The sequence below is a fragment of the Leptonychotes weddellii genome, chromosome 9 (genome assembly GCF_054177405.1).
Source record: "Leptonychotes weddellii isolate Sample4059 chromosome 9, ASM5417740v2, whole genome shotgun sequence".
Classification (NCBI taxonomy): Eukaryota; Metazoa; Chordata; class Mammalia; order Carnivora; family Phocidae; genus Leptonychotes; species Leptonychotes weddellii.
In genome coordinates this window covers 58004310-58031498 of record NC_138377.1, presented here as the reverse complement: position 1 = coordinate 58031498, position 27189 = coordinate 58004310, and the positions used below count along the sequence as shown (strand labels likewise).

At 36.5% G+C, this 27189-nt stretch overlaps 1 protein-coding gene across 11 annotated transcripts in view; it reads left to right on the top strand.

Annotated features, from left to right (window-relative positions):
- The window catches only part of NUBPL (NUBP iron-sulfur cluster assembly factor, mitochondrial), a 144286-nt gene that overhangs the window by 81502 nt on the left and 35595 nt on the right, over positions 1-27189 (top strand). For 4 of the 11 annotated variants that reach the window (XM_081829480.1, XM_081829481.1, XM_081829477.1 and 1 more), the window contains exons 2-5: positions 4642-4855; positions 10966-11059; positions 26026-26091; positions 26890-26975. In XM_081829480.1, the coding sequence (XP_081685606.1) occupies positions 4664-4855; positions 10966-11059; positions 26026-26091; positions 26890-26975 (438 nt within the window). In that variant the 5' untranslated portion in view covers positions 4642-4663. Of the gene's footprint in view, positions 1-4641; positions 4856-10965; positions 11060-26025; positions 26092-26889; positions 26976-27189 lie in introns of those variants that run through there. The other 7 variants (XM_081829475.1, XM_081829485.1, XM_081829483.1 and 4 more) reach the window with 7 other exon arrangements.

Genomic DNA, 27189 nt, shown 5'->3' with positions numbered 1-27189 from the left:
CAGTGTTAATCCTGTTGCTTAATTACCAGTGCCTTTTTTTTTTTTTTTAATCTGTGATCTCATTTCCTCTTTGGATAAAAGCCTCTATAAAGTAGACAAAGGTTGTTTTTATTATCCCTATTTTGCAGAGTAAGTTTTGGGCAAGTCATTTGACTTCTGAGTTTCATTTTCTCTATCTGTAAAATAAGAACAGTGGGCAAGATAATCTCTGAGGTCCTTTCGAGCTCTATAATTCTGTGTTTATACCATTGTAAAATGAGGGAACAGAGACACAGACAAGTTAAAAGCACTTGGCTAACTTCAAATAATGAATTAATAATAAAACCTTGATATCTAACTTTCTGATTAACTGTTTATTGACCCTTTCCCATAATCCTTATGCCTATTACTGAAACTTTGCTGATTTCTTTCCTATTTGAAAATACAGCCATTTACAAAAATTATGCTATAGATATAATCCTTTTTTAAAAAGCTCAAATATGTTTCTACATTTTCAAGTTAAATCTTTATAATTTAGTAGGTGCTTATTCATATCTTTAAAAGGGGGAGGTCTTATAAATATCAATTCCCGTAGCAATTAAAGACAAATCAGGAAAGAAAGCATATCTGAAGTTATGTAGTATAAGTCAGAAGTAAACCAGTCTCACCTGTAGCAAAAGAAAAAAATAGGAAAAATTCTTTTTTTTAAAAGATTATTTATTTATTTATTTATTAGAGAGAGAGCATGCAAGTGGGAGAGAGCTCGAGTGGGGAGAGGGGCAGATGGAGGGGGAGAGAAAGAGAGAGAGTGAGAGAGAAGCAGACTCGCTGCTGAGCGGGGAGCCTGATGATGCAGGGGCTTGATCCCAGGGCCTTGGGATCATAACCTGAGCCAAAGGCAGATGCTTAACTGACTGAGCTACCCAGGTGCCCTGGACATATTCTTTAAAAAAAATTTTTTTTTTAGTATAGTTGGCATGCAATGTTACATTACTTTCAGGTGTACAACAAAGTGATTCAGCAAGTTTTTACATTATGCTATGTTCACAAGTGTTAACTGTCCCTATGCATCATATTACTTATTATTGACTATATTCCTTATGCTGTGCCTTTTATTTCCATGACTTATTTATTCCATAACTGGAAGTCTGTATCTCCCACTCTCCTTTACTTCTTTTGCTCCGTCCCCTACCCTCCTCCCCTCTGGCAATTATTTGTTCTCTGTATTTATAGGTCTGATTCTGTTTTTTTTTATTATTATTCATTTGTTTTGTTTTTATATTTTATATTTTATTTTGTTTTTGTTTTTGGATTCCACATATGAGTGAAATCATATGGTATTTGTTATTCTCAGTCTGACTCATTTCACTTAGCATAATACCTTCTAGGCCTATCTATGTTGTCTCAGATGGCAAGATCTCTCTTTTTTTTTTTTTTTCTGGCTGCATAATATTGCATTCCATACCACATCTTATCTGTTTGTCTGTCAGTGGATAGGAAAGATTCTTAAGTGACAGTTTTCTTCCATCCTTTTATTGATCCAAAATTTGTATTTGAGTATGTGGTAAGCATTGGAATGATTTGAGCTTTCTTTTGTTGGCTGAATTTATATATATTGCTGTCATGAGCGTTTGTAGAAAGATGTTTTATATTATTTAGAAAGTTAGATTAGACTTCTCAACCTTTAAGGGTTTGTGATTGAATTCCTTCCCATTCCTCACCTCAGTGGCAATCCCTTCAACAACTTTTCAGGATTGTATTGATCTTGTTAATTATGACATTTTATATAGATATAACACATTAATTTCTAGATGAGCTAGGATGAGGTATTTTAGGATGACAGAGTAGATTGTAGTTCGATACAAATTTAAATATAAGTTCTTTGAAAAATTCAGCTTAATTTTCCAAAAGCTATTTTGGAAAATATGATCACTCTATAAGATTTATTCAGTATACCAAGTAACTTTTAGTTTTTTGTTTTTATATGAAGTACCCTCTTTTTGGAAAAAAAAAGGAGCTTGTTTTGTTATTTTGGTGCTTTTGGATAAAAATGGCTTTTATTCACTTTTCCCTGTAAAATTCCTCACAAATATTTTTCAAATGAAATACGTAAGATCATAGTCACGTTTTTGTTTTTTAAGTAGTTGGAAGGAAACTTAGTGATCGTCTTATGTAAAACTTTATTTTACAGTTGAGAAAACTGAGGTCCAGTGAGGTTAATTCTGTGACCCATGGCTATATAGCTAATTAGTGACAAAAATGATAGGAATTTAGATATGCCAATTATCAAACTAAAACCCTTCTATTTGGGATGAATAGGTATCTGGATTCTTGTCTGTACTCAGCTAGATTTATAGTCTAGATTTTTATCAAACACCTATTCCAGTGCTGTTTTTATATTTAAAAAAACATTGTAATAATTTATGAACCAAAATTTAAAATCCAAAAGCTGCATTATAGTAGCTCACACTTAAAATATAACAGCATATGGAACTACAGTGTCTCACAGTTGGTTTCCTACTTGATATGATTTAGATCTCCAAATTTTTAGAATACAGTCTGAGCCAGTTTCAAAAATATTATGTTCAAAAGCTGTAGGTATTTAAAAAATCTATATTTATTTTCTCTTCTTAGTCTCTATAAGTTATTTATTTTAATTTAAACAATTACTCCACATAATTCTTTTGTATAAACCGTTGGTAGAATTATGGTTATTGATTTAAAAGAAAACCAGAATTTAGTAGTAGATTATTGAAAGCTAAAATATTCTTTGACAACTCAAAGTCAGGAAATTTATAGTTAACATTTCCATGGTTACTAGACCCTTGCTCTGTAATATAAAAGACTTTTAAAGGATCATGTAAGGAAAGAATACGACCTTTGACATACCATTAAAAAAATCTCAGACGTGGGGCGCCTGGGTGGCTCAGTCGGTTAAGTGTCTGCCTTCGGCTCAGGTCATGATCCCAGGGTCCTGGGATCGAGCCCCGTATCGGGCTCCCTGCTTGGCGGAGAGCCTGCTTCTCCCTCTCCCTCTGTCTGCCGCCTGCCTACTTACGCTGTCTCTCTCTCTCTGTTAAATAAATAAATAAAAATCTTAAAAAAAATCAGAAGTAAAAGAAACATTATAATTAACCAGAAAAGGAAAAAAATAAAGGAAGTGAATGAGTTCTTCTATTTCTTACTTATGTTATCTAAGTAAATAATTTTCTCTTGGTCTGTAGACCCTGTTTTATATATCTGTATTATTTTACACTGAAAAAGTGATACAGAAAAGCTCATATGTTCTTGTGGTAGTGAGGTTTGCTAGCAGAACTCTTCAGGGCCTTGGAGAATAGTGATGCTGCACCCCATTCCGTGGGAAACTGGGAACAGACTAGGATTTATATCACTGCTCCACCACTTACCAACAGCTTGACCTTGGGCAACTTTCTTAACTTCTCTAGTCCTCAGTATTTTCATCTGTAAAATAGTGATCATAACGCCCGGTTTACAATGTTTTTTAATCATGTATGTAAAAAGTGTTTAGTGCCTGTCTTATAATAAGCTCTCACTAACAGTTCTTTTCCTTCTGCTCTCCTTTACCTGTTACCTGTAGACCCACTCTCCACCTCTTCTCTCTTCACTAGTCCAATTCCACGTGATGGTCTAAAGCTGTAAAGTAGGACTTCAGATGGCAAGTAACTGAACTAAATAAACACAACTAGGACTGCTCTTCACATCATTCCTGGCTAGTGCATTGGGTAGGCTGCTCTTCTGGAGCAAGTGTCTCTCAAGTTCTGTAATATCCTTAATAACATCAGAACCCCTGCACAATGACTATGGATTCTCTTAGTGAGGCCCCATGCAGCTTTTATGGCAGCTACAGTCCTGCTCCTTCAGGACCTTGAATTCTCTCCAATACAATGATTTTTTCTAAGGATGTTCTTTCAAAGAATATTATAGTTTTATAGTTTTCCATATTAAAGAAAGTACTACATGTCTAAATATATTTTATAAACTATCCCAAATTAGGTTAATAAAGTGATTTATTACTCCTACTTATAAAGAAATTCTGAGGTTCCAGCCTTTGGGTATATAGGAAAAGTTTTAAATTTTTTTTTTTTTTTTAAAGATTTTATTTCTTTATTTGAGAGAGAGACTGAGATAGAGCATGAGAGGGGGGAGGGTCAGAGGGAGAAGCAGACTCCCTGCCGAGCAGGGAGCCCGATGCGGGACTCGATCCCAAGAGTCCAGGATCATGACCTGAGCCGAAGGCAGTCGCTTAACCAACTGAGCCACCCAGGCGCCCAAGTTTTAAATTTTTTTTAGCAATTTTTAAAAAATAAAATATCTTGATTCTCAGGTTTATAATATTTTAGGTTTTTGGGGTATTAGGCCTGTCCTTCACTAACCTCTGCTCCTAGGTTATGAACATCTGTATGTATAAGCAGTTGGCCTACAGCAGGACTCTAGAGACCTTAGAGAGATGTTCCCATAATGAACTAAAATACTCTTACTTTTATGGTAACAAAAAGTTATGTTGTGAGGTTTTACTCTTTCAGCTGTAGTATGGATTTACAAGGGCATCTGTGGAGTGGCCTGGGAATTGGATAATCTTTTAAATATTATTTCAGAAACTAGGTAGAGTTACCAAAGATTGACCCATATATCCACTTTTAGACAAGAAGTCCTCTGTGAATTGATGCTGTCTCCTGGAATTGAGGCTGTCTTCGGGTTGTCAGGGCTGGTCTGCCCTACACCTCTGCTAGAAGAACTGAGAAAACGGGAGATGATGATAAAGGCAAAGATGAAGAGTAAAGTTTCTCTTCTCTTCACTCTCAGAACCTTACTGCTATCGCTCGGGTTGGTAGTACCTTTGGAGGGATTTATTCAGGTATCCCCTCCCCCCCCACACACACATACACATGCACCTTTTCCTATAGAAAGGAACATATTTGAAAATGGATTAGAGAACTTTATCATCTGAAAGATAAGAATATATTAGGGAAAACATTTATATCATTATAACTTGAATAATTTGTTCTCATTTTATAATTAGGTCAGCTGTCTCATCAAAACAATCTTCATGGTTAAGTTTATTATATTTTCTTTTATCTTTTCTTTCCACAATTCAGTAAGCCATCAACTCAAATAGAAATCTTTTGCTATTCAGATTTTTATTGTAGTATTTATATCTAAATAATTTCACTTTTGTAGTAATTTTCTTCTTGCAACCAAAATAAAATAGTGTATGATTTTATAAATAGGCCACTGGGCAGAGCAAAAAATATGGTCCAGATTTAAAGAGAGCCACTTTATGTTCTATTTTAGATTTATATTGTATATAAAAGGTGCCTCACATGGCAAAATTGTAATTTTAGTCATATAAAATTGTAAAGGGCAACTTGACTCATAGAATCCCTCAATGGATGTTGATGGAACACTGGGTAGGCATTATGGAGGAGACTGGATGTGGAGAGCGAGTCCAGAGATTAATAAAGGATAGACTCTTCCTTCAGGGAGCTTACATTGAAGTTGGGGGGATAGTTATATATAAAGAAATAAGTGTGCTAGATTTTTTAGAACTTGAAGACCCATTAAAAACCTGGAAGTTAGTTAATCCTAGGAGCTTGGTAATTTGCCTGGCAAATTAACTTGTCCATGGGTCTGAGACAAGGTTAGCCGCATCGCCTAGTACTGGCATGGTTTCACGTCTGGGATTCCAAGCAAAGCACAAGCACTGTTCTGTTTGCTATTTGGGTATGACTGTGCGTAACTAGAGTTGGAGAACCAGGAAATCAGAGACAGATGGAAGAACTTAGGCATAGGACAGAAGTAGCAACAGGTATATGGCCAGAATCAGACACAGGGACGCCACCTTGAGATCTAGTAATTATGAGTCAAAGTAGGCATAAGAGTCAAAACCAACTCTTCAGGAAGTAATTAAGAGCAGACTGGAAGGAAAGAGGCAGTGTCTGGCCCAGCTCAACTTCCTTTAAGAATTGGCCTTATCACTTACGGAACAAGCACCATATAAATGGGCTGCCTGGACACAGCCCAGTTTTAATTATTCAGTCTAGATTTTGTCCCATTTCTCCTGCTTTATGATTTCTCTATTTGTTCTTTAGTTACACCCTTTTCTTGCCCTTAGGAGTTTAATTCTTCTTGGCCACTACTTTGCCTCCAGGAGGCTATAGCTCTGCCTCTCTTTCTTGGCAATGGTTTTCCTCCCTGATTCCACAGGGCCCAGGGTCTACCCCACTGATGTTATTTTCATCCGGCTCATATTGGCCTTGCTAGCAGACCTAAGATTTCTGGGACACTTCACCTTACTTTGGAGAAGCATATGTTGACCCTGTGGTGCTTAAATGTGGCCTGTTTAGTGATGATGATGGAAACTGCTATCCTAGAGGCTGACTGTGGTAAACTGCTTGAGCCAGCTGGGAAGCCAAAAATGGAATGCATCTCTGGGCCCTTTCTTTTCACACTTATAGCTCAGCCTGCCTGCACTTGTGCTCCCAGTGTCCTCTAGAGCGAGGCCCGATTGTTGCGGCTTCAGTCAACTTCTTAACAGAAGTGTCCATGGAAGAAAGTGGCCCATGTTCTTTTCTCATTCGTAGCATCACACTCTTCACAACTAATGTCCTGAAAAAGATAAATTACTTTATCTGCCCAAATAGAAGATACACAGAAAGGAGGGAATTGCCTTTATTCCAGTTTTTGAGTTCCTTTCAGATCATCAGGCAGTATTTTGAACATAAAATATAAACTATTGTTTGGAGAAGGCCTATCAGCCTAAAATGACCCCAATCAGTGCTAGTTGGGAATAGTTTCCCTTCATAAGGTTGACCCCCCCCAAAAAAAGAAATGAAAATAACTTAACACAGATTTAGTAATTATCTGGTGGCATAACTTTCAGGTGTTGGATATCTTAGTAAACAAAGTGAAAGAGGAATAAAAGGAAGGCAATAATTTAAGTGGTGATGTTGTAACAATGCACAACTGCCTGTGTATCTATAGGACAGATGAAAAAACAATGTTCTAATGTTATTTAAATGGCTTTGGACAAAAGCTCAGTGGCTGCATTATATTTGGATACCAAAATCCTATTATTTCAAACCCTTTAGAGGTTGTATGTTACAGTGTAAAAGAGACATCTTTTACAGAGCCTCTCAGCTGACTCAGGTCTGAACTGTTACCCCTGATCTGTACCTCATCCTATCCTTCTGACCACGGACATTGTTTTTGATCCTCCCATTATGCTGTTTATGTTTCCTTTCAGATTATTTTTTAAAGATTGTATTTATTCATTCATTCATTCACTCATTTATTTTAGAGAGAGAAAGAGAGTGCACATAAGCACGAGCAGGGGGAGGAGCAGAGGGGAAGGGAGAGGGAGGAGAAAGAATCTCGAGCAGACTCATTGCTGAGCCCCAATCCCATGACCCTGAAATCATGACCTGCCAAAACCAAGTGTCGGAAGCCTAACCAACTGAGCCACCCAGGCGCTTCCCACTTCAGATTTGATGCACATGTTTGACTCTCTAACCACATTGCTGAATTTGGCTGTAATGCCGCCTCTTTATCCATAGGGCATCTCTGAACTACCTTGGTAACTCTACTTCTAGACTGATTTACTCTGTCCTGATGGGATCCTTTTAGTCTGGAGCCTGAGAGGGTTTTACCAGAGGTGAGGTTACCATGAGGCTAATGAAGTTTAAATTCCAGGTTCCATGCTCACTTGGTTTCATTTGGGTTTCTGGGAGTTGTAGAATGTTCCAGGTGGAGAGAGGAAGCATTTCTATGTAAGCATTTATGTTACTCAAGAGATCTCAGAGAAAGGAACTTGAATCTCTACAGCTTCAGCATTTTAGGGTGATTTCTTGTCACATTCTAAATAAATATTTACTTTTGTACCAAATCGTGCCTTCATAATTTTGTGTTCTTATTCTTAGAAAGGATCACACAAACTGTATATCTTCAGGCCACACAAAATCCCAGTGGGATCTGCCACTGGTTTTTACTAAATGAGGTACCTGGGTGTTTTGCTAGTACCTATTTACCTGCATCTAGTAACACACAACTTAGAAGAATAAACAAACTAAGTAGAATCTAGAGAATACCCAAATGACTCTAAAATCAATGCTTTGCTGACTCTTTTACAAGAGAACTGGAACTTGCTGGCAGCCAGTATATTGCAGTGTTAGTATTAGTGACTGCTCTAAGACTGGAATTCACATACTTACTTTAGTTCAAGTTGGCACGCCTTTGTGGATCGCCTACTGTGTGTGATCAAGGTGCTGGGCCAGAATCATTTTTTAGTTTAAATGCAATTTAAGAGACATTTGAAATTGTCTTAACAGTGAAGTATTTTTAGTTCCTCGGAACTCTAATAGTAGTTCTCTTTAAAGAAATAAGAAATTGGAGCCACTGTGATAAATATGATTAAATGCCAGGGAACAACAATGATAAATTGTTGGCACCAGTCGTTTGATGTTCTGTGAAACAAAGAGACTTGTCAGTCTGCCAGTGCTAAGAGTTTCAGTGCAGAGGATATAAAATGAAAAATATCCTTAATCTTTTTTGTAGATAGTTTCATAGATGATGGCCCTGGGTAGGTTTGGGGTAACTATTTTTCAAACCAAGGAACCCTAAATTGAAAATGAACTGTTTTATGTTCATCATTTCATCATTGTTTTAAAATGTGTCATTCAATCAGTATCAAATGCTTGTGTTTGAGAAATATCATAAAATTCCTAAAAGACAAGTAAATATATAATGTCAGGTACTGATAAATGTTTTGAAGAAAAAGTCAGAGGAGAGAGATTGATGTTTGGGGTTGGGGGTGCTGTTTTAGAAATGCTGTACTGACTTCCTAGCTATTCCTCGAATTTGCCAAGCAGATCCCCACTGGTTAGAACTTTTTTGCACTTACAGTTGCTTCTGCCCGGAAAGCTTTGTTTCCTTCAGTCTACTGCTTCAGTTATTTTCTGACTTCACTCAGTTTAAAGTAGTACCTTCCACCATTCTGTTCTTTTTCCCTACTGTACAAGCATATCTTTACCATTTGATTTTGGGAATCAAAGAGATTAAAAGAAATTCTTGGGGCACTTGGGTGGCTCAGTCAGTTAAGCATCTGCCCTCAGCTCAGGTCCTGCGATGGAGCCCCGTGTTGTCGGGTTCCCTGCTCAGCAGGGATTCTGCTTGTCCCTCTGCCCCTCCCCCTGCTCGTGCTCTCACTCTCTCTCAAATAAATAACGAAATCTTAAAAAAAAAAGAAATTTTTTGATAAATCCTTTGCTGTCTGAACTCTTACTACTTGCTCTCAAATTCAGAAATTAAAGAGATTTTTAAAATATCTCTTGCTATTTGATCTGTATGTCTGAATTAGGAACCAAGTAATTTTGTATAGTAAAGGATACTTGTTTTCTTCATAGCACTTTATACCCTCTGATTTGTCTTTCTATCTGTTTGTCTGCCTGACTCCCTCACTCCTTCCACAGTGGCTGTGGAATGGCTGGGACTTTGTTTTGTCCACTGCTCTATCCCCATCACCTGGAACAGTGCCTGGTACCTAATCAATTCTCAATAAATATGAGTTAAATATATGTGTTAATAGATGAATGAATTATTGCTCTCTAGCTATGTTGATCTTCTTTCACTTGCTTACATTTACTAACCTCTTTCCTTTGCAGAGGTTATTTCATTATTTGCTTAATATCTGTCTCCTTCTATATTATAAATTCTGTGCGGTAGAGACCATGGTACCATTTACTTGTCAGTACCTAGCTAATGCCTAATATGTAGTAGGTACTGAAACATTCTATGGGGGAATGAATGAATGAATGATCAGGAGAAGTTCCTAGTAGGAACACCATATCTAATCTAATGGAAGTTAAGGGAAGTGAATTTCAAGCTGGGATCTGAAAAATAAGGATGAATTAGCAGGTGAAGAAGACCAGGCAGAGTGTTCTGGAGCTTAAGCTCAGACTTTATCCTAAAAGCAATAGAAGAATTTTAAACAAAAAAGTGGCACTATCAGACTTGCATTTTAGATGGACCATTTTTCAGTGGTGTTAGGAATAGACTAGATGGGCAGTGTCAAAGCAGAGAGACTGGTTGGGAGGCTTTAGTGATAGATGGTTGTGGTCTCCATTGAGTTCTTGGCAATGGGCAAAGAGAGAAGTAGATACACTTGAGAGATTTTTAGAAGGCCGAATAAGTGATTGGGGCTAGTGAGGGAAAGGGAAGAGTTAAATATGATTCCAAGCTTCCACCTTAGGCAAATGAGAAGAACGTAGGGTACACAGTCTCAGTTGGAGGAGTCAGCTAAGGAGAAAAGAGTCTGAGGAACCCTTAAGACCTATCTAAATTGAGCCTGAGCCTTAAGGCTGCGCCTTAAGAACTTGGTAATATAACTGAATTTTCTAGGTATAGATACTGAGATGCCTGGAAAGAAATAATCAAAATAATCAAAATGTTAATAGTATTGAAAGTCTAGTTATGTTTCTAAATTTTTCTTAATAAGCTTTGGTTATCATTATTGGTGTGTTTTATGAAGAAAAGTAATAAACTTTTAAAAATTATATTAGGATCTGCCATAGGAAATGCTGTACCAAAAAAACCCAAGGACACAAAGCTAAGGCCTTCCTAGGCTATTCCCAATGAAAATATTGTTCTCAATAGAAGCCCACTGTGGAATGGGTTCACCTTAGCGTGTGTGTGTGTGTGTGGTGTGTGTGTGTGTGTGTGTGTTGGGGGTTGGGGCAAGAGAGGAGTGGTCATTCAGAAATTTAACCTTTTCATTCAAAGAAGGTCTGCTGGAGCCAGAAAGTGTCTCTTATTTATTCACTTATCCTTAGTCTTCAGCACAGTCCCTGACAGTAACGGCTTAAGTGAAAGCTATTATTTTAGATTTTGTTATTAATATATTTATTTTTATTTATATCACTATTCACTGTAATTGTTATACAATGATGTTATTTGTGTCATCTTGGTTTGTAGGTAGATTGGGGCCAACTCGACTATTTAGTTGTTGACATGCCACCAGGAACTGGAGATGTGCAGTTATCAGTCTCACAGAATATTCCCATTTCAGGTAATCTTAAACTTTAAAGTGGTTTGTGCTGTCTTTGTTGTTTTGCTATTGCCATATAGAAAAACAAACTCTATGACAGGCAAACATTTTTATGTCTTCAAAATAGTTATTTATAAATTTTTATTTAGAGATCAGATTCATAAATTAAAATTTTCAAAATATTACCAGACTGAGTGTGTTTACAAAAACATAAAGACATTTTGAAAAAGTGGTGATATAAATCTGTGTTCTAGAAAAACAATAACACTTTATTGTTTAGGTAGAACATGGCTGTTTGGTTCACAGTCACCTGCAGTGACAGCATAGTGCCCGCTACATGGCAGGCACTCAGTAAATATTTATTCAGTAAATACTGAATATAAGTAAATATTAGGAAAATTTGGCTTTTTGGTAAATATGAGTATGGGAAAATTTTATATTCAGCTGATTATTTAATGTTAACCTTAAGAGGGCAATAAACATATGAGCTTACATCAACTACCCAATACTTCATTATGGTAGTAGATATCTTTTCTGTGATACAGAATATAAATATCAGTAGTTAGCTTTTGTGTTGAATCTGTTTCCAAGGATTTTCCTAAATTCCAGTGGAGAAATAATTGTAAATCTCTCTTATATATAAGGACTTTGGGAAAATAATGGAATTTTTTTTAAAAAGATTTTATTTATTTATTTGACAGAGAGAGAGGCAGTGAGAGAGGGAACACAAGCAGGGGGAGTGGGAGAGGGAGAAGCAGGCTCCCTGCAGAGCAGGGAGCCCAATTTGGGGCTCGATCCCAGGACCCTGGGATCATCACCCGAGCCGAAGGCAGACGCTTAACGACTGAGCCACCCAGGTGCCCCAATAATGGAATTTTAAAATGTCATTACAAATCAGTTATCTATTGGAAATAAAAAACTAAGAAATATTACTGACATTTAATCATCAAAAGGTTTAGAATCTAGATTTTTGATAAGTTATACACATTGATTGGAAATATCAATATAGCATCATGAAAATGAATTTTTTTTGAGGCTGCCCCAAAGGGCAGTAACATGAATATTTTAGATATTTAAATATATTTGTTACCTTATTTGAGTTTGAGACTTTTTCTTTGGTGAAGCAAGCTAGAAAGTATGAGATCTTTTTTGTAATCAGTGTACTAGATAGTCTGCTTTTGGTTTTTTTAAGTAGTTTTCAGACTTGTGTATCTCTGAATCCTAAGAATACTCACTAAAAGTTTATTGAATAAAATGTGCTCCTGGCACCTTGAAATGCCTGTTGCAGACTTCTAAAATGCTTACATTATTTATGTGTATAATATATTGATAGAATTGGGCTAAATTATCATCTGTTCCCTGACTTGTGACTTGGTACGTTGAAAAAGTTAAATTTAGGGGCGCCTGGGTGGCTCAGTCAGTTAAGCGTCTGCCTTCGGCTCAGGTCATGATCTCAGGGTCCTGGGATTGAGCTCAGCATCGGGCTCCCTGCTTGTGTTCCCTCTCTTGCTGTCTCTCTCTCTCTGTCAATTAAATAAATGAATAAAATCTTTAAAAAAAAAAAAAGAAAAGAAAAAGTTAAATTTACTTCACACAGATAAACTAATAGCCCTAAGCAATTTACCTTTGTTTACTCAGATAACAGTCCCTCTATTTGGGTAGGATTTATGATTATATCACCCTATTTTTATTTGTGCTTATACTCTAAAACCAACAATGTGTAGATTGAGGTTAAGATTTGCTTCTTTCTTATATGCTAAAATTTAACCAGTAATATTTCTTTATTCCTTTCTTTTGATGAAGAGTCTGCCCTGTAATAAATAGTCATTAATATCATATGATTATAAAAAGCAGTATTTTTTTTGTTGTAGTAGTGGTAAAACATAACAGTTCATCGTATTGAGTACATTCATGTTCTTGTGCAACCGTCACCACCGTCCAACTCCAGAACTTTCTCATCTTCCCAAACTGAAACTCTGTATCTGTTAAACAATAACTCTTCATTTCCTCTTCTCCCTAAATCCTGATAACCACCATTCTTTCAGAAACAGTATTTTTTATGTTAAGATGAGGAAATGAGGAATGAGAAAAATACATGAGGAAAATATATTTTAAAGGATAGATAAATTTTGTATATTCAATATTGACTTTGTGCTTCAATAATAAAATTTTAGATCAACAAATATTTATCCATATAAAGATAGATGCTAAGCACTATAGAAGATCCAGGGGTAATTAAGTCACAGGTATTTTCCCTAGACCAGAGTTCTGTGATACTCAGAACTTTTTTAAGATTGATTAATATATGGGTTCTCCCCAGGAAGATGTATTTGTATCTACAGAAATACTATTTTAATGTGTCATTTCAGGAAGTCCACAGTTCTTAGGTTAGAAGCCCCAGCTCTAGAAGATGGAACAAGGGGAAGGGCGGGTGGGGGTGGGGGGCAAGCGGCTGCTAAGAAAAGAAGTACAATTCAGTGTGAAAAGTGCGATATGAGAAATCTAAACCCCATGATATCAGGGCTCTCACAGGACAAAGAGATCATGGATTTGAGGGGAATTATAAAACATTGATGGAGATGAGCTTTAAAGAGTAAATATGAGGGGTGCCTGGGTGGTTCAGTCTATTAAGTGTCTGACTCTTGATTGCAGCTCAGGTCATGATCGCAGATTCTCTCTCCTCTCTCCCTCTGCCCCGCCCCCGTGTGCTCTCTCTTGGTTTCTAAAAAAAAAAAAAGATTAAATATGATACGTTGTAGAGCATTCGGGATAGCACCATACCTTGTTTGCTTTGCTTTTTCTCAGCCTAAGGGGAAGAAATCAGAAAATGAAACTTCAGGTGTTCATAATTCTATTATAGAAACATAACATATATTTTACTTCCCATTAAAAAAAAAAAAAGTGATGCATTAAAAAAGAAATAGGGCCAGGTACTAAAGATGCTTTTGAAAATTCATAAACTTAGTGATTTCTGGACTGTGGAAGTAAAATTATTATTTATTAGTATTTTCTAAATTTTCTTTAATGAGCATGTATATATTTATCATTTTAAAAAGTAAATGGAAAGCACTAATTTTTTAAGGACAGATTTCTGTATAAGTTGGTACCATGATAATTGCCCATTATTAATAAACTGCCATTTAAGGACAGTCTTTCATATATTAATTTTTATATTTAATTATCACAGGTATTATCCTTATTTTCTTAGATCTTTGAAGAGTTAAGCAACTTTCCCAAGATCACACAGTTATAGTAGTTCATAGCTGAGGCTCATATCAGTTCTGATTGTGTTTAAAGCTCATGCTCTCAACCTGTACATAAAGTTGTTCTAATATAAAGCCCAACAACATTTGACTCACTGATTTTCTGAGTTTAGTTCTAGTCCATTCAAATCCATTAGGTTGAAATTAGCCTAATTAGTCCCGATAAAAATAAATTTGTTCATGAATATGCCTAAACCTGTGCACCCCTATATGATAAGTATCCAACCAACAGTCTGTATTAATGTTTACTATGTTCAGTTTTGTTTCTGTTTTGATTCCTGAGAGATTGCTTTGGGCTTCTTTAACTCATATATTCCAGGGAAGGTCTGGAGATGGTCTAGAAGCAGTCTCCTTTGACCTTTAGGAGTAGAGCCCCAAATGATTCTTGGAAAGACCAATATCATCTTTGGGCTGATCATACTGGTCTTGGACAGTTGGCAAGTTTCTAGGAACACTGGCTCTCAGTATAGAATTGCAACTATCAGTGTTAGTACATTCATACTGTGGGTCATTATGTCAATATTAAAATTAACAGCAATGAAAAGACTAGATTTTCGGCACTGAACATCTGTTAATTTTATACTTAGAAAAAAAATCCAGCAATAAAAATATCCTACCAAAATGATGTGTGTGGGGTAGGAGGGAGATACATGTGATTGTGTGTGTGTGTTTATGCATGCGTGTGTGTTAAAGGCTTAGTTCCTGAGGTTTGAGCTATCTCCCAGGAAGGGTACCAACCAAGGAGCAGCTGAACTGGTTTGAATCATGGCTTTCATCAATTTATATTATCTGGAACAGCCTATCAGATCCATATCATTCTTTCTAGGCCTAAATGAATTATCTCTTCTCTAATTATGAACCCAATTTTCCTTTCCTCTTATCATTGACTTTAGAACTCTTTTAAGATACTCTGTGTTCTACCTTTTCTTATGTTCCATATTCCATAAACCATATAAGCTTTTTAGACTCCCATTTGAGCCCTCCCTGTGATTTGACTTCCCTCTCCTTCCTCCTAAACTCCTTCACATAACCTGGGAGTCCCCTCTCAAAACCCTTAGGTACTCACTGCCCCCTCTATTCTCTCTTTACTTCCCAAAGTTTCTGTCTTTATATACATTTGACCCTCACTTAGACTATCTTTCTTCTCTAATCAGTGGGTACCCAAATCCTGCATACCCTTTATTTCAAATGTGTACTCCCTGTCATCTTCCTCAAATCCCTACTTGGGAATAATTTCTTCGTCTTTGGAATTCACGTAGCATTTCATTTAGACCAGTCCTATAGCACTTCTAATATTCTCCATTTATAGCCTGCAAAACTGTTTTCTTCAGACTGTTACTCCCTGGAGGGCTAAGGATTTGTTTAATTCATCCTTGTATTTCTCACAGTGCCAAACTCCTTGCCTTCCTGTAACCACTCAGGAAATGTTGAATCAGTGAATGAGTGTTTTATCTGTGTGCCTGTATTATATTCTCAACTGGGATGTAAGCTACTTGAATGCAGAACTTTTTCCTATTCATCATAGTATTTCTTAGAGTACCTTGGACAGTGGCTTTTGAATTAATATTGATTGAATAAATAACAAAGCTAGTTGACTAGTTATCACCTTTTATATAAACAGATTTGTGCCTCCTTATCTCTCTTACCATCCTGCTAGCTCAGTCTTGTGATCTCCTCCACCCCAACTGCTTTTACCCAGGTGGTTTTTCTGTACAAGTTTAAAAAGGCATTTATTAAAAACAGGCATTTTATTTCACTCTTTGAGAGAAAAATACTTTCATTTTAGGGATTTATTTATGCTGTCCTTTTTCCTGTCCTATATATAATGTCCTTGTGGCTAGATGATACCTTTTAATATTAATTTTGTTTTGGTGTCTGGGAAATAATGTGCATGTGGACACTTGCTATTTGGTTACATACAGGCTCTGTACCAAATTAGTAGGGAGAATCACTAGCATTGCTCCATTGTAAGACAGTAATAAATTCTCTCATTTACTTGCAGGGATGCTTAGCAAGGTGCTAACTGCCTCTCTGACTATTTATCCTTACCTGTGGAATACCTGCCTACCCCACAGATCTATAAGGATCAAATAAGATAGTGTAAAAGTTCCATCTAAATGTATTACATTTTTTTAGAAACTACTTTGAGTTTTTTGGTGGGGGTGGTGGTGAGATGTTGTCAATTAGAAAGAGCCTTTGTATCAACTTTGCATATCTCCAAGCCATGTTGAGAATAAAATGAAATGTTTTATATTTGGAAAGGGACATCCTTTTGGAAAACTTACGGAGGCAGACCTGTATAAGCAAAAAGTTCCTTTTACTGAATGCAAATTAGCAACTCTTTATATGTGTTCCTTTTTTTTTTTTTATTTTGTTCCTTTGGATGACAAGCTCATTATAAGAAGAAACTTTAAAGAAAAAAAAATTGTCCTTTGTGTTAAAAGTGTTGTGTACCAACAACAGTAATAAATATGTTGACAGCAGTATTAGTGATTAATGATTTAAATTTGAGCATACATGGGCTATTGAATCATTATATGCTACAAATACCTAGTAGTTGTAGTAATTGCTAGATGGAAAAGAGACAGGATAAAGGATGGGAAATAACCAATTATAGTCTTTGGATTTCTCTTGTTGAGCTTGTCAAGGGACAAAGGCAGAGTTGTCACTGCTGGTTTTATTTTTTTACTCCCTCCCCTTTTTTCCCCAAGTGATTCAGTGTGCTGGGTTTTTGCTTGTTGTTTGTTAAGCTTTTAAATTACTTGTTGCCATATACTGAGTTGGGTAGATTCCAGGGTTGACTTCTGGGTTGTTTAAGACATACTGATGAGCCCTTGGGATTTTCGAACACTTATCTGCTCTTCCATAATAGAAGAGGATTAATATCTCTTTGAGGAACATTATAAGTACCTCGGATATTTTGAAAATATAGGCACTGTGGTGGTATTTGAATTCTAATAGATGTTACCTAAATTTTTTCTTTCCTCCTTTGCTTTAACTGAGGTTCTCTACATGACTGTATAAAGACTATCTGAATTTGATTTTAAGTCTTGGAATTAAGTGAAGAGTTGATACTTCACATGGAATATGTGAAGCATGTTTTCTTTTTCAAGAGACTGGAGAGTTTTAGTAAGTTATTTGTATTCAGATGCTGTATCAGTCAGGGTCCTGGCAGGAAACAGATGACATACCTTAAAAGGAATTAACAGAATGAAGTTAATGAAGGGAATGGTAATAGAGGTGTGGGCAGCATTAAGGAAACCAGCAAGAGAGGGCGAAGTACCGAGAGACTAGTGACAGTAGGAAGTTATTACTGTCCCTTCTGCTTAACGGGGCCTGGGAATGAACTGTGTCAGTAGGACCTGGCGACTGCTAGAGCCATGGAAGAGGGTCTGCCTGTTGGGAGCTGCGGCCACAGAGGCACTTAGCCAAGGCCAGAACTGCTGCAAGGCAGGGAATGAGTGGTGTATGAGGTACGTGATAATACTGCAGCCTCTTTTTCCTCTCAGGGTCTCATATCCTGCAGGTACCTCCTACTGGCAGATCCCCATTGGAAGCCAGAAGGTAAGAAAACTCAGGTGGTACAGTCCACAGAGGTCAGCTACCCAGGCACTGAGCAGGGCAGAGAGGGGTGGAGAATGAGGCAGAGCTTGATGGGCGAGGGGAAGGCAGTCAAGTGCAGCAAGTGGAAAATAACTAGAGCAGCTTCTCTTTTTCTTCTGGTCCTCATTATAATGGTGAATTAGTGGCTTGCAGTAGATGAGAGACAAAGCAAAGATTTGTGGGTAATACAGATACCAGTAGTGCAGTCAAAGTAGTGAAAATCCGTACTATCACAAGGCCCAATTTTACTGTCATCAAGTTTATGAACAGAACATTTATTTGTAGATAAGCAGTGACATAAGTACATTTTGTGTAGTGGGGAGTAATGGATAGAAGAATTTATTTTGATAGGATAGAGTTAGGAAAAAAAGTTGCCCTTTATTAAGTAAAAATCGATGTGGGAGTGAAACTTTTGGAAACGGTTTTTGTAATAGAAGGGACAAAGATTGAACACTTGAGAGGGGAGCCATCATGGTCCCTTCTTTGTTCTCTTTTTCTTTCAGGGAAGGGCACAAGTGGATAGTCCTAGTGTGGGCCCTGCTTTGATTACTTTCTCCTAGAGAGGGAGTTACTGTGTATGGCAGAGTAGTCAGCTAGATGATATGCTAAATATCCATGGGCTCAAGAGTAGTTGCACTAGCAGACTGGCATTACGTTACAAAAATGAGATGATGCCCTTTCTTCTTGTCTGTGACCCTTTCTGTCTGGACCCTATGGGTAGAAGGAAAGCCAGAGGCCTTTCTGCCTCTCATTCATTTAAATGAGATGAGGTAGGAATTTTAAATTAAGCCACCTTAATATTTCAGTCATTGTTTAAAATGGAAGTCATTTATTGCTTGTGAAAAGCATTGGGCCTATTGCTATAGTAACTGACCTCCTATTCATTCATCAAAGATACATGAGAAAAAGCTGTACAAGTCTACACTAGTGTTTTTCCTTCCATCAGCAGTTTGTTTGGCCTAATCAATGATCTCTCTTCAGGTAACACTCTGATTGCTAATTTGGACGGTAGTTTTGATAATATGAAAACCTATTGGGTTTTAGAGGATTAGAAGCTTATTGTTGCTGTTGCTGAATAAGTGAATTACCTTAGGCCATCACTTGCAAAAGTTTCCTTGTTATCTGGTATTTACTCTCCCAAAGCAAAAGGAACATAGTGGTTTCACTTAGGTAACCTCAATGAAGTCTTTAATTTTTTTTGAATAGCTATTTCTTTCCCTTCTTAGAATTGTTTTCAAATTTAAAAGAGTAATTCTTTAAAGATCCAGTACTGATCCTTTGGTAAACCATTAAACCCAAAGAAAAACATTTGGCTATTTTGGATTTTAGTGCTTTGTTTCCCTTATAGTTTTACAGTTTATAATGACCTCAAACTGTAAAGCTAGAAACATGCTGGTACTTTAAAAGTAGAAAACTTAGGTCATAGCTATTCCTAGTATTCAGAGATATTAAATCTTCATTTATGTTTTCAATTTACAGACTGGAACTTTGAAGGAGACAGTCAGTTTTGGACTTCTTCCATATGTACTGTGTTTCCATGCAAATACTAGGCAGAGTTATAATTAATGGGTATTTGTCAAGAATTGCATGATGTAGGAGAGAATTATTGTTTTATTTATCAAATTATAAAAATTCTTTTCAAAATAAATTTGTCCTTTTGTTATACAAATTGTAGCCAGGTGTTAAAGAACAGAAACTGTATTCTAGGGTTTTATTGTTTAGGGGATTTCTGGTACTCAGTCTGATACTTCAGTCTTTGTTACATTAGGAATCAAATTATAAAATTAAATATAATGTCGTTGGTTAATGAACAACAGTGTTTCCAATCTAAATTTTAAAGAAATAAGCTTTTTGGGCTCTTGTACTTGCGTTAACATATTTTATAGGTGGAAGTTATAACATACCAGTTAACAGTTCAAAGAAATAGCCTGACAATTAACAAGTTCTGGACTATGACATGGAAAGACCCAGGATTTTAAAACTTTCCTCAAATGATTCTTATATTGTCTCCACCAACCTATCTGACATTTGAATTCCTTGATCATTTAGCTTGTGTTTGGTTGGGAAGCTTCTGAGGTGGTTCATTCAGTTTCATTGTTTAAGAATTTCTGGCATTTCTTTCATGATATATACCTGACAGCTAACATTCCTTAATGTCTTAAAGTTCAATGAATAGTATAATGGCCAGTGGGTAGTCAGGTTCATATTAAAAGCTACTTTTAAATTCATTAAGCATTTGTATTTGGAAAAAGTACAAGTCCCACAATCTATCATTTAAAAATTTTTGCACTTGATCATAGATTTTAGAAATTTGATCAGAATCTGAAGTTTAGCTCTGAAGAATATTTTCACATCTCAAGTATGGTAGTATTTGGAAATGGAGCAAAGCATTTCCATATTAAATCTCAGTCTCTATTTCCTGAGACATACCTGGTTAAATAAAGTTAGGGTAATCAGGGAGTAGTAATTCTCCTCTCGAGTTTATATTAGAGAAAGAATATGTATAAAAGGAATGTGTTTCATTATTAAACAAACGGCCTTTGGTCGTGGCTCACTGTGAGCATGGGCAGGCTGAGCTATACATGCATCTAACAGAATTTGAGATGCAAAATATCAAATCTAAGAGTACAACATGAACAGACTCTCAGAGAAGAGCAAAACAGCTTTCTTTCTGAGTTGTAGAGACATAGGTATAGAACAAGTAAGGCTCCCCAAGGTGTTTACTGATCAGCATTAAAGATGGAGTCAAGACTGGAAAGAGGCAAGGATTTTTATCTTAACCTTACTGGAAACATCAAAAGTGAGGGGAGGAAGAGAATAAGAGAGCAAGAGAATGTGAGTGAAGAGTATGAGCTGTTTGTTTCCAGTTCAAGCTCTTTAAAATCTCTGACAGTCTCACTTGTCCCAAGTGGTTCCTTAGTGACTAGCAGTCTGGATAGCTCTGGTGAATTCTTTATTAACATCATTAAGGTGAGGTGATTGGAAGCCCATTACCTGTTAACTCTGTTATTGAAGAACCAGTCTTTGTCCCTAAGTAGCAGATACACATCTAGATTCCTTTGACGAACTTGAATTCTTATTAAAGTTCCTGAGTGCACACACTTTCTCTCACCAGTAATTTTGAAATACTGTGGTTTCCACTAATTATTGTGTTTTTATAATTCTTTTTGGCAGCCATTTACAAATTTTCTGTGCCATAATTCATTTCTAAAGTGAGCAAAATAATGATTGATCTTTAAATTAATAAAACATATCCCCGTGGTGACTATAGTCAGTTCTCTACTGGAATGGAGCATAGAGTCCAAAACTGTGACTCATGAAAGAATTATGTGTATTTCCTGTTGAAACACAGTCTGTGGGTACATTTGAGATAGATTTACCTTTTTAATCATGTTTTACTTAATCACATACTAATATTAGTGGGCATTCTTTGATCGTACAGCAAATAATTTTTATAATTAGGGAAATTTGGGGGCTACAGAGGAGAAAGCCAGGAGGAGCTAAAAAATGCCAAAGCCAATCTACTTTATAGTTAATGAATAATGATATATTTGGTATTATTTATGTTGAGCTAGCAGAAGTTGAATGATGATTTTACTGCAAGTATCTTTAAATCTGGGAGAACCAGCAGCACTAAATATTAGAGTACTGTGAACATTAAGAATAGCAGTTAATTTGGGGCACCTGGCTGGCTCAGTTGGTTAAGCATCCAACTCTTGATTTCAGCCCAGGTCTTGATCTCAGGGTCACGAGTTCAAACCCCGCAGTGGGCTCTGTGCTGGGCATGGAGCCTACTTTAACACACACACACACACACACACACACAAAACCCAAAACAATAGCAGTTAATTTGTGCTTTTAAGTCTTAGTTGACTTTATATTGATATACTCAAGAGTTGTAAGGTATGGAGTTATTCATCTAGGTATAATTATGAGCACTTTTTGTTGCACATACTAGGTTTCAACACTGAAGTTCTCAATCAAACATGGGAATTAGATATACTTTATGCCCTGAGACTTAAAATGGCATAGTTGAATAGTTCCACACTGGTATAATTATGATCAGCCCAACATCTGGAATAATCAGTTTTAAATGTTTAACTACTCTGAACTCTGACCCAATTCAGGTATGCAGTTACAGATTTTCTTCTTAACAGTCAAGAGAGTTAGCAATTAAAACAATACTCTAAATAATTATTGTTTAAGGGGCGCTTGGGTGGCTCAGTTGTTAAGCATCTGCCTTTGGCTCAGGTCATGATCCCAAGGTCCTGGGATCGAGGCCCGCATCGGGCTCCCTGCTCAGTGGGAAGCCTGCTTCTCCCTCTCCGTGCTTCTCCCTCTCCCTGCTTGTGTTCCCTCTCTTGCTGTCTCTGTCAAATAAATAAATAAAATATTAAAAAAATAATAATTATTATTGTTTAGGATGTTTACATATTTGCCAGAATCTGCTACATAATCTTTTATAGTAAATCGCAGTTGATAAAAAACCTTTAAAAAAGATTACAACTTGGAAAATAACATTTAAAAATATTATTTAATTGTTTGGACTTAGACATTTACTCTAGAAAACGGATAGAGAATTCTCCCTGGAATTCTTGAGATAGGTGTCTTATGATACTATGTTTTGCCCCCAGAAAATACTTCCATTTATTGCAAACTGAACATTCTCTTTGTTGCTACTAACATTTCCTATGGTCAGTAGAGGGAGGACAAGTTTCCGAACTAACCCTCCATGAGAAAACTTAAGTGACATCATCAGTGATGGTATTAAAGGGGAAAAATTTGGGCTAGTTCATATTGGTTCATGCCCTGATAAAAATGAAAATTTATTAGGTAGACAGCCAAGAATCATAAAGATAAAACATAACAGCAGATTTGGAGACCATATTTTAAGAAAAGAGATACAGTAACAAGAAAAAAATTGATATAATTTCTTTAAAATTTAAAAATCTAGATTGTGGGGGCACCTGGGTGGCTCAGTCATTAAGCATCTGCCTTCGGCTCAGGTCATGGTCCCGGGGTCCTGGGATCGAGCCCCGCATCAGGCTCCCTGCTCAGCGGGAAGCCTGCTTCTCCTTCTCCCACTCCCTCTGCTTGGTGTCAAATAAATAAATAAAAAAAAAATCTTAAAAAATCTGGATTGTGATGCACAGATTGATTAATAATGATTAATTTTAATGGAGGTTTTATTTGTTTTTTGTTTGCTTTATTTATACATTCTAAAGGTCATTGTAGGGCTGTTTGAAATGGTTACTTATATGATGTATTAAAATTTGGTGCAATAGGAATGCCTGGGTGGCTCAGTCGGTTAAGCGTCTGCCTTCGGTTCAGGTCATGATCTCAGGGTCATGGGATCGAGTCCTGCATTGGGCTCCCTGCTAGGTGGGAAGCCTGCTTCTCCCTCTCCCACTCCCCCTGCTTGTGTTCTCTCTCTCTCTGACAAATAAATAAAATATTAAAAATAAAATAAAATAAAATTTGGTACAACAAAAGAAGTAGTTATTTATGCGTGGGCCAGTTATGTTTTTGTATTCTTCAAAGAAGGCTAGAATTTTTTTCTGAGAATAGTCCTAAAGACTGATTACATTGTGATTAAGAACTTAATTATTTAAGAACATGTACTTCAGCAAAAGAGCTCTTACATGAAAAAATATTTATTTATTTGAGAGTGAGAAAGAGAACACCCACATGTGAGCATGAGGAGGGGTGGGCAGAGGGAGAGGGAGAAGCAGGCTCCCTGCTGAGCAGGGAGTCCAATGTGGGACTTGATCTCAGGACCCTGGGATCATGACCTGAGTCGAAGCCAACACCTAACCAAATGAGGCACCCAGGCACCCCCAAAAAATCTTTTATAAATGTGGCTGGTAGTTCTAATGGAATGTTTACATTTGGTAAGCATTTGATGGGACATAGAAGATGATCATTGTCCTTGTCAAAAAGTTGTTATTAATTGATGTATGAATGGTGTTATTTAGATTACAAAGAAACTCAGATGGTGTGGATGCTTACTTGTGACACTGTGTTAGTTAGGGTTAAGTACAGAGAAACCAAGGCACTTCAGTCCCTCTCTCTAGGATCTTATAGCTATCAAAATAATGTCACCAAACATTTTTGTAACACTTTTACATTCTTTTTTTTTAATGGAACACCTTTTTAAGTTAAATAGGAGCAATGGAACTAGGACTTTACAGAAGAGTTCATTGAGTTGTATTGAAATTAAGTGAGCTATTCAAGGTTATATAGTTACAAAGACATAGTAAACACAGCCAGAATCCATAGCTCTTAACTCCTAGTTCAAGGAGTTACCAACTAAGAGTTCATGCAGCAGTAGTCTGGATAGATGATTTGAAAATACAGGAAAATTGTTTAAATCACCTATTATTTGTTAAGTGCCTATTTTGTACATGGCATTGTATCAGTTTTGCTTGATTAAAAAATGAGAAAAACCATAACTGCCCATGAAATTGTATTGTATAGTGGTAATACAAATAGTAGACAAAGGCTATTTAAAATAATGAAATGAGTGTATCCTGTGAAAGCTAAAAGTACTTTTTAGGGCTAATGCAATAGAAAACCCCCTGTGTACTGGCATATAATTAAGAGAGAATTTGGTGGAAATAGCGAAGGGGGTTTTATTTACGTGAAGAGAGTGGCTCTGAGATTGAGGGGCCATTATTCATGGAGTAGGGTAGCATTTCACATTCATTTAAATAGGTTTACTGAGCAGTCAGGATGAACAGGAGTGGTTTTGGAAACTACAGTTCAGAGGCAGTGCTAAAGCATGTAATCAGAGCTAGCTGAGACCTTGGAGACTATCTAGTCCTTGCATTAATTGTATAGCTAAGGAAACTGAGACTACAGTGATTCTGAATTACTTGCCAAAGATCAGTCATACAGCTAGATGGAGGCAGAACTGGAATCAGATTCCTTCCAAATGCCTGGATATGAAAAAACAGTGAAATAGATTGATAACAGAACCTAGAAGGTGGCAAATTGTGGATGTATATTGGATCTGTGGAGTAGAGTTGAGTATAATTTTTACAGAGATATGATTTCCATCAATCTTTGAAAGACAGGAAGGAGAATGGTCTACTAGTGTGTGGTTCCTTGGGCAGAGCAAATAAAAATAGAAGGATGTAGTGACCCATGGAACAGTTTGAAAAATAGGATGAGCTGCCTGATGGCACATATAAAAATGACCTTCCCAGCAACGTCTAAGACATTTTATTAACAACAGTAATAAAGATAACAATGGTGATAATATGAGCAACAACAACATGAGCTACCTTTTACTGAATGTTTACCCTGTGTCTAGGCATCATGTCAGGCATCTTAGGTACATTAGTTTCATTTAATTATTTCTCTGAGATTTAGTTTCCTCGTCTACAAAATGGCATAGTGACACCAATCTCAGAGAGATTAAGTTATTACCCTAGTGACACAAAAAGCTGGCTATGGAATAAAAATTTGAATTCTGATTCTGTTGAAATTCCAAAGCTAGTGTTTCTCAAACTTGAGTAATGAATAGGCCCTCCTTCTGAAGGAAAAATAATCTGCCCCATACCCCATATTGACTTATTTTTATTATAAGACTACTTAACTAGGTGTAAATATAAATTCCTTAAGCTTATAGCTCTTACATAATTTTTTAAAAACTAAAAAATATTACAGAGTAAAAAAAGCAAAACTTTAAAAAAATAATAAAATTCAAATTAATGACATTAATTTAATATGAAAGATGGAGTGTTTTTTTGGCTGAAATGAAAATACTGATTGCAAGAGGAATTTGTAGCTAACTCCTATAGGACACCTTCTTTTGAGTTTGGCAAGCCTGTATTGCCATGTGCTTTGTGCCAACTTGGTTTCCCTGCCACTTGTCTTTATTTTGACTTCTTCAAAATGTCCCTTCAGATAATACTTTGTAGTATCATTTGTTCTTCATTTGGTATAGTCCATTATTTATTGTGATCCTACCTCTGTTTTCATTAGTTGGGATGAAGTACTACCAGTTGGTGCCACTTTGATGGTTTGGAGCTCTGAAATGTCATGTCATTGTGTATTTAGTTAAAGATGATGGTCATCCAGGTCATGTAGAATATGTTTATGTTAATTATTTTTCAGGTTATCATCTAGAAGAACCCGCAAAATTTAAGAAATCACAAACTGCAAATCATAACCAGCCTTCTGGTATTTCCACTTAAAAGTTTACACTGCACTTTCTCTCTGTGCACTATGTCATAGAACCATCTGGTTTCTGCAGGGTCATAGTGGAAACCTAGGAAAGCACCTACTTTTGGTGCTGCCTTCATTTAGGCCACCACTGTTTCTCAATTTCTACCATAGCTTCTAGTTTTACCCCCACTCAACTATTCTCTACAGTGCATTCTACACTAGTGAGTTTCTTTAATACAAACTTTTAGGACTCAGCTCAGGAATCGCTTCTTTCTGAAACCTTTTCTTTATTGCTTCTCCTTATCTCCTGCCTTTTCACCCCATCCATTGTCACCTTTGCCATTCTGATCCCTAGAATGAATTAGTTATCTTCCCTTATTTCTCCTTTTTAACTCCAGAGTATCGAGGAGGCATACTTCTATTACATTGCTTAGCACATTGTGTTGTAATCCTTAATTTTTTGGATTTTCCAAGTAGATTATTAGCTTTTTGAAAGTAGGGCCCGTGTTGTGCATCTTCTAATTAGCACATTGTCTGATGGGAAGACAGTCCCATAGCTGTGACATAGCTGTGATCTTGAATCATTGGTCGGTCAGTTGTTATTTTAGAAGTGAGAAGTCAAAAATAGGCAAGAGTGAGGTAGACATTTCCTTATCTTTCCCATTCATGTATCTAAAATTTATACAAATTACCTAAATAGTTAATGTTGTAGACTCTTTTAGCATGTAAGCAATGTAATTGTGGAAGTAATCTTTCCATAAAGAATTAAATGCATCATTTTACTTTCTCTTTGTTTTGTTTTCTATTGGTTAGGTGCTGTGATTGTCTCCACACCCCAGGACATTGCACTGATGGACGCTCGCAAGGGTGCTGAGATGTTTCGAAAAGTCCATGTGCCTGTAAGCATTTTCAGCTTCATTTTTACAATATGGAACACTCTAACTGAGGAAGCAAGTCATTGAGAAATACAGTCCAAATTTTAATTTAGTTCTCTGCAGAAATCTATATGAAAACCCTACTTCATCTTTATGGTTACTTTAACAACATGCATATAGGTGCAAACATGTATATATATTATATTAATCAAGAAAAATTCTAATTGCATTAAAATAT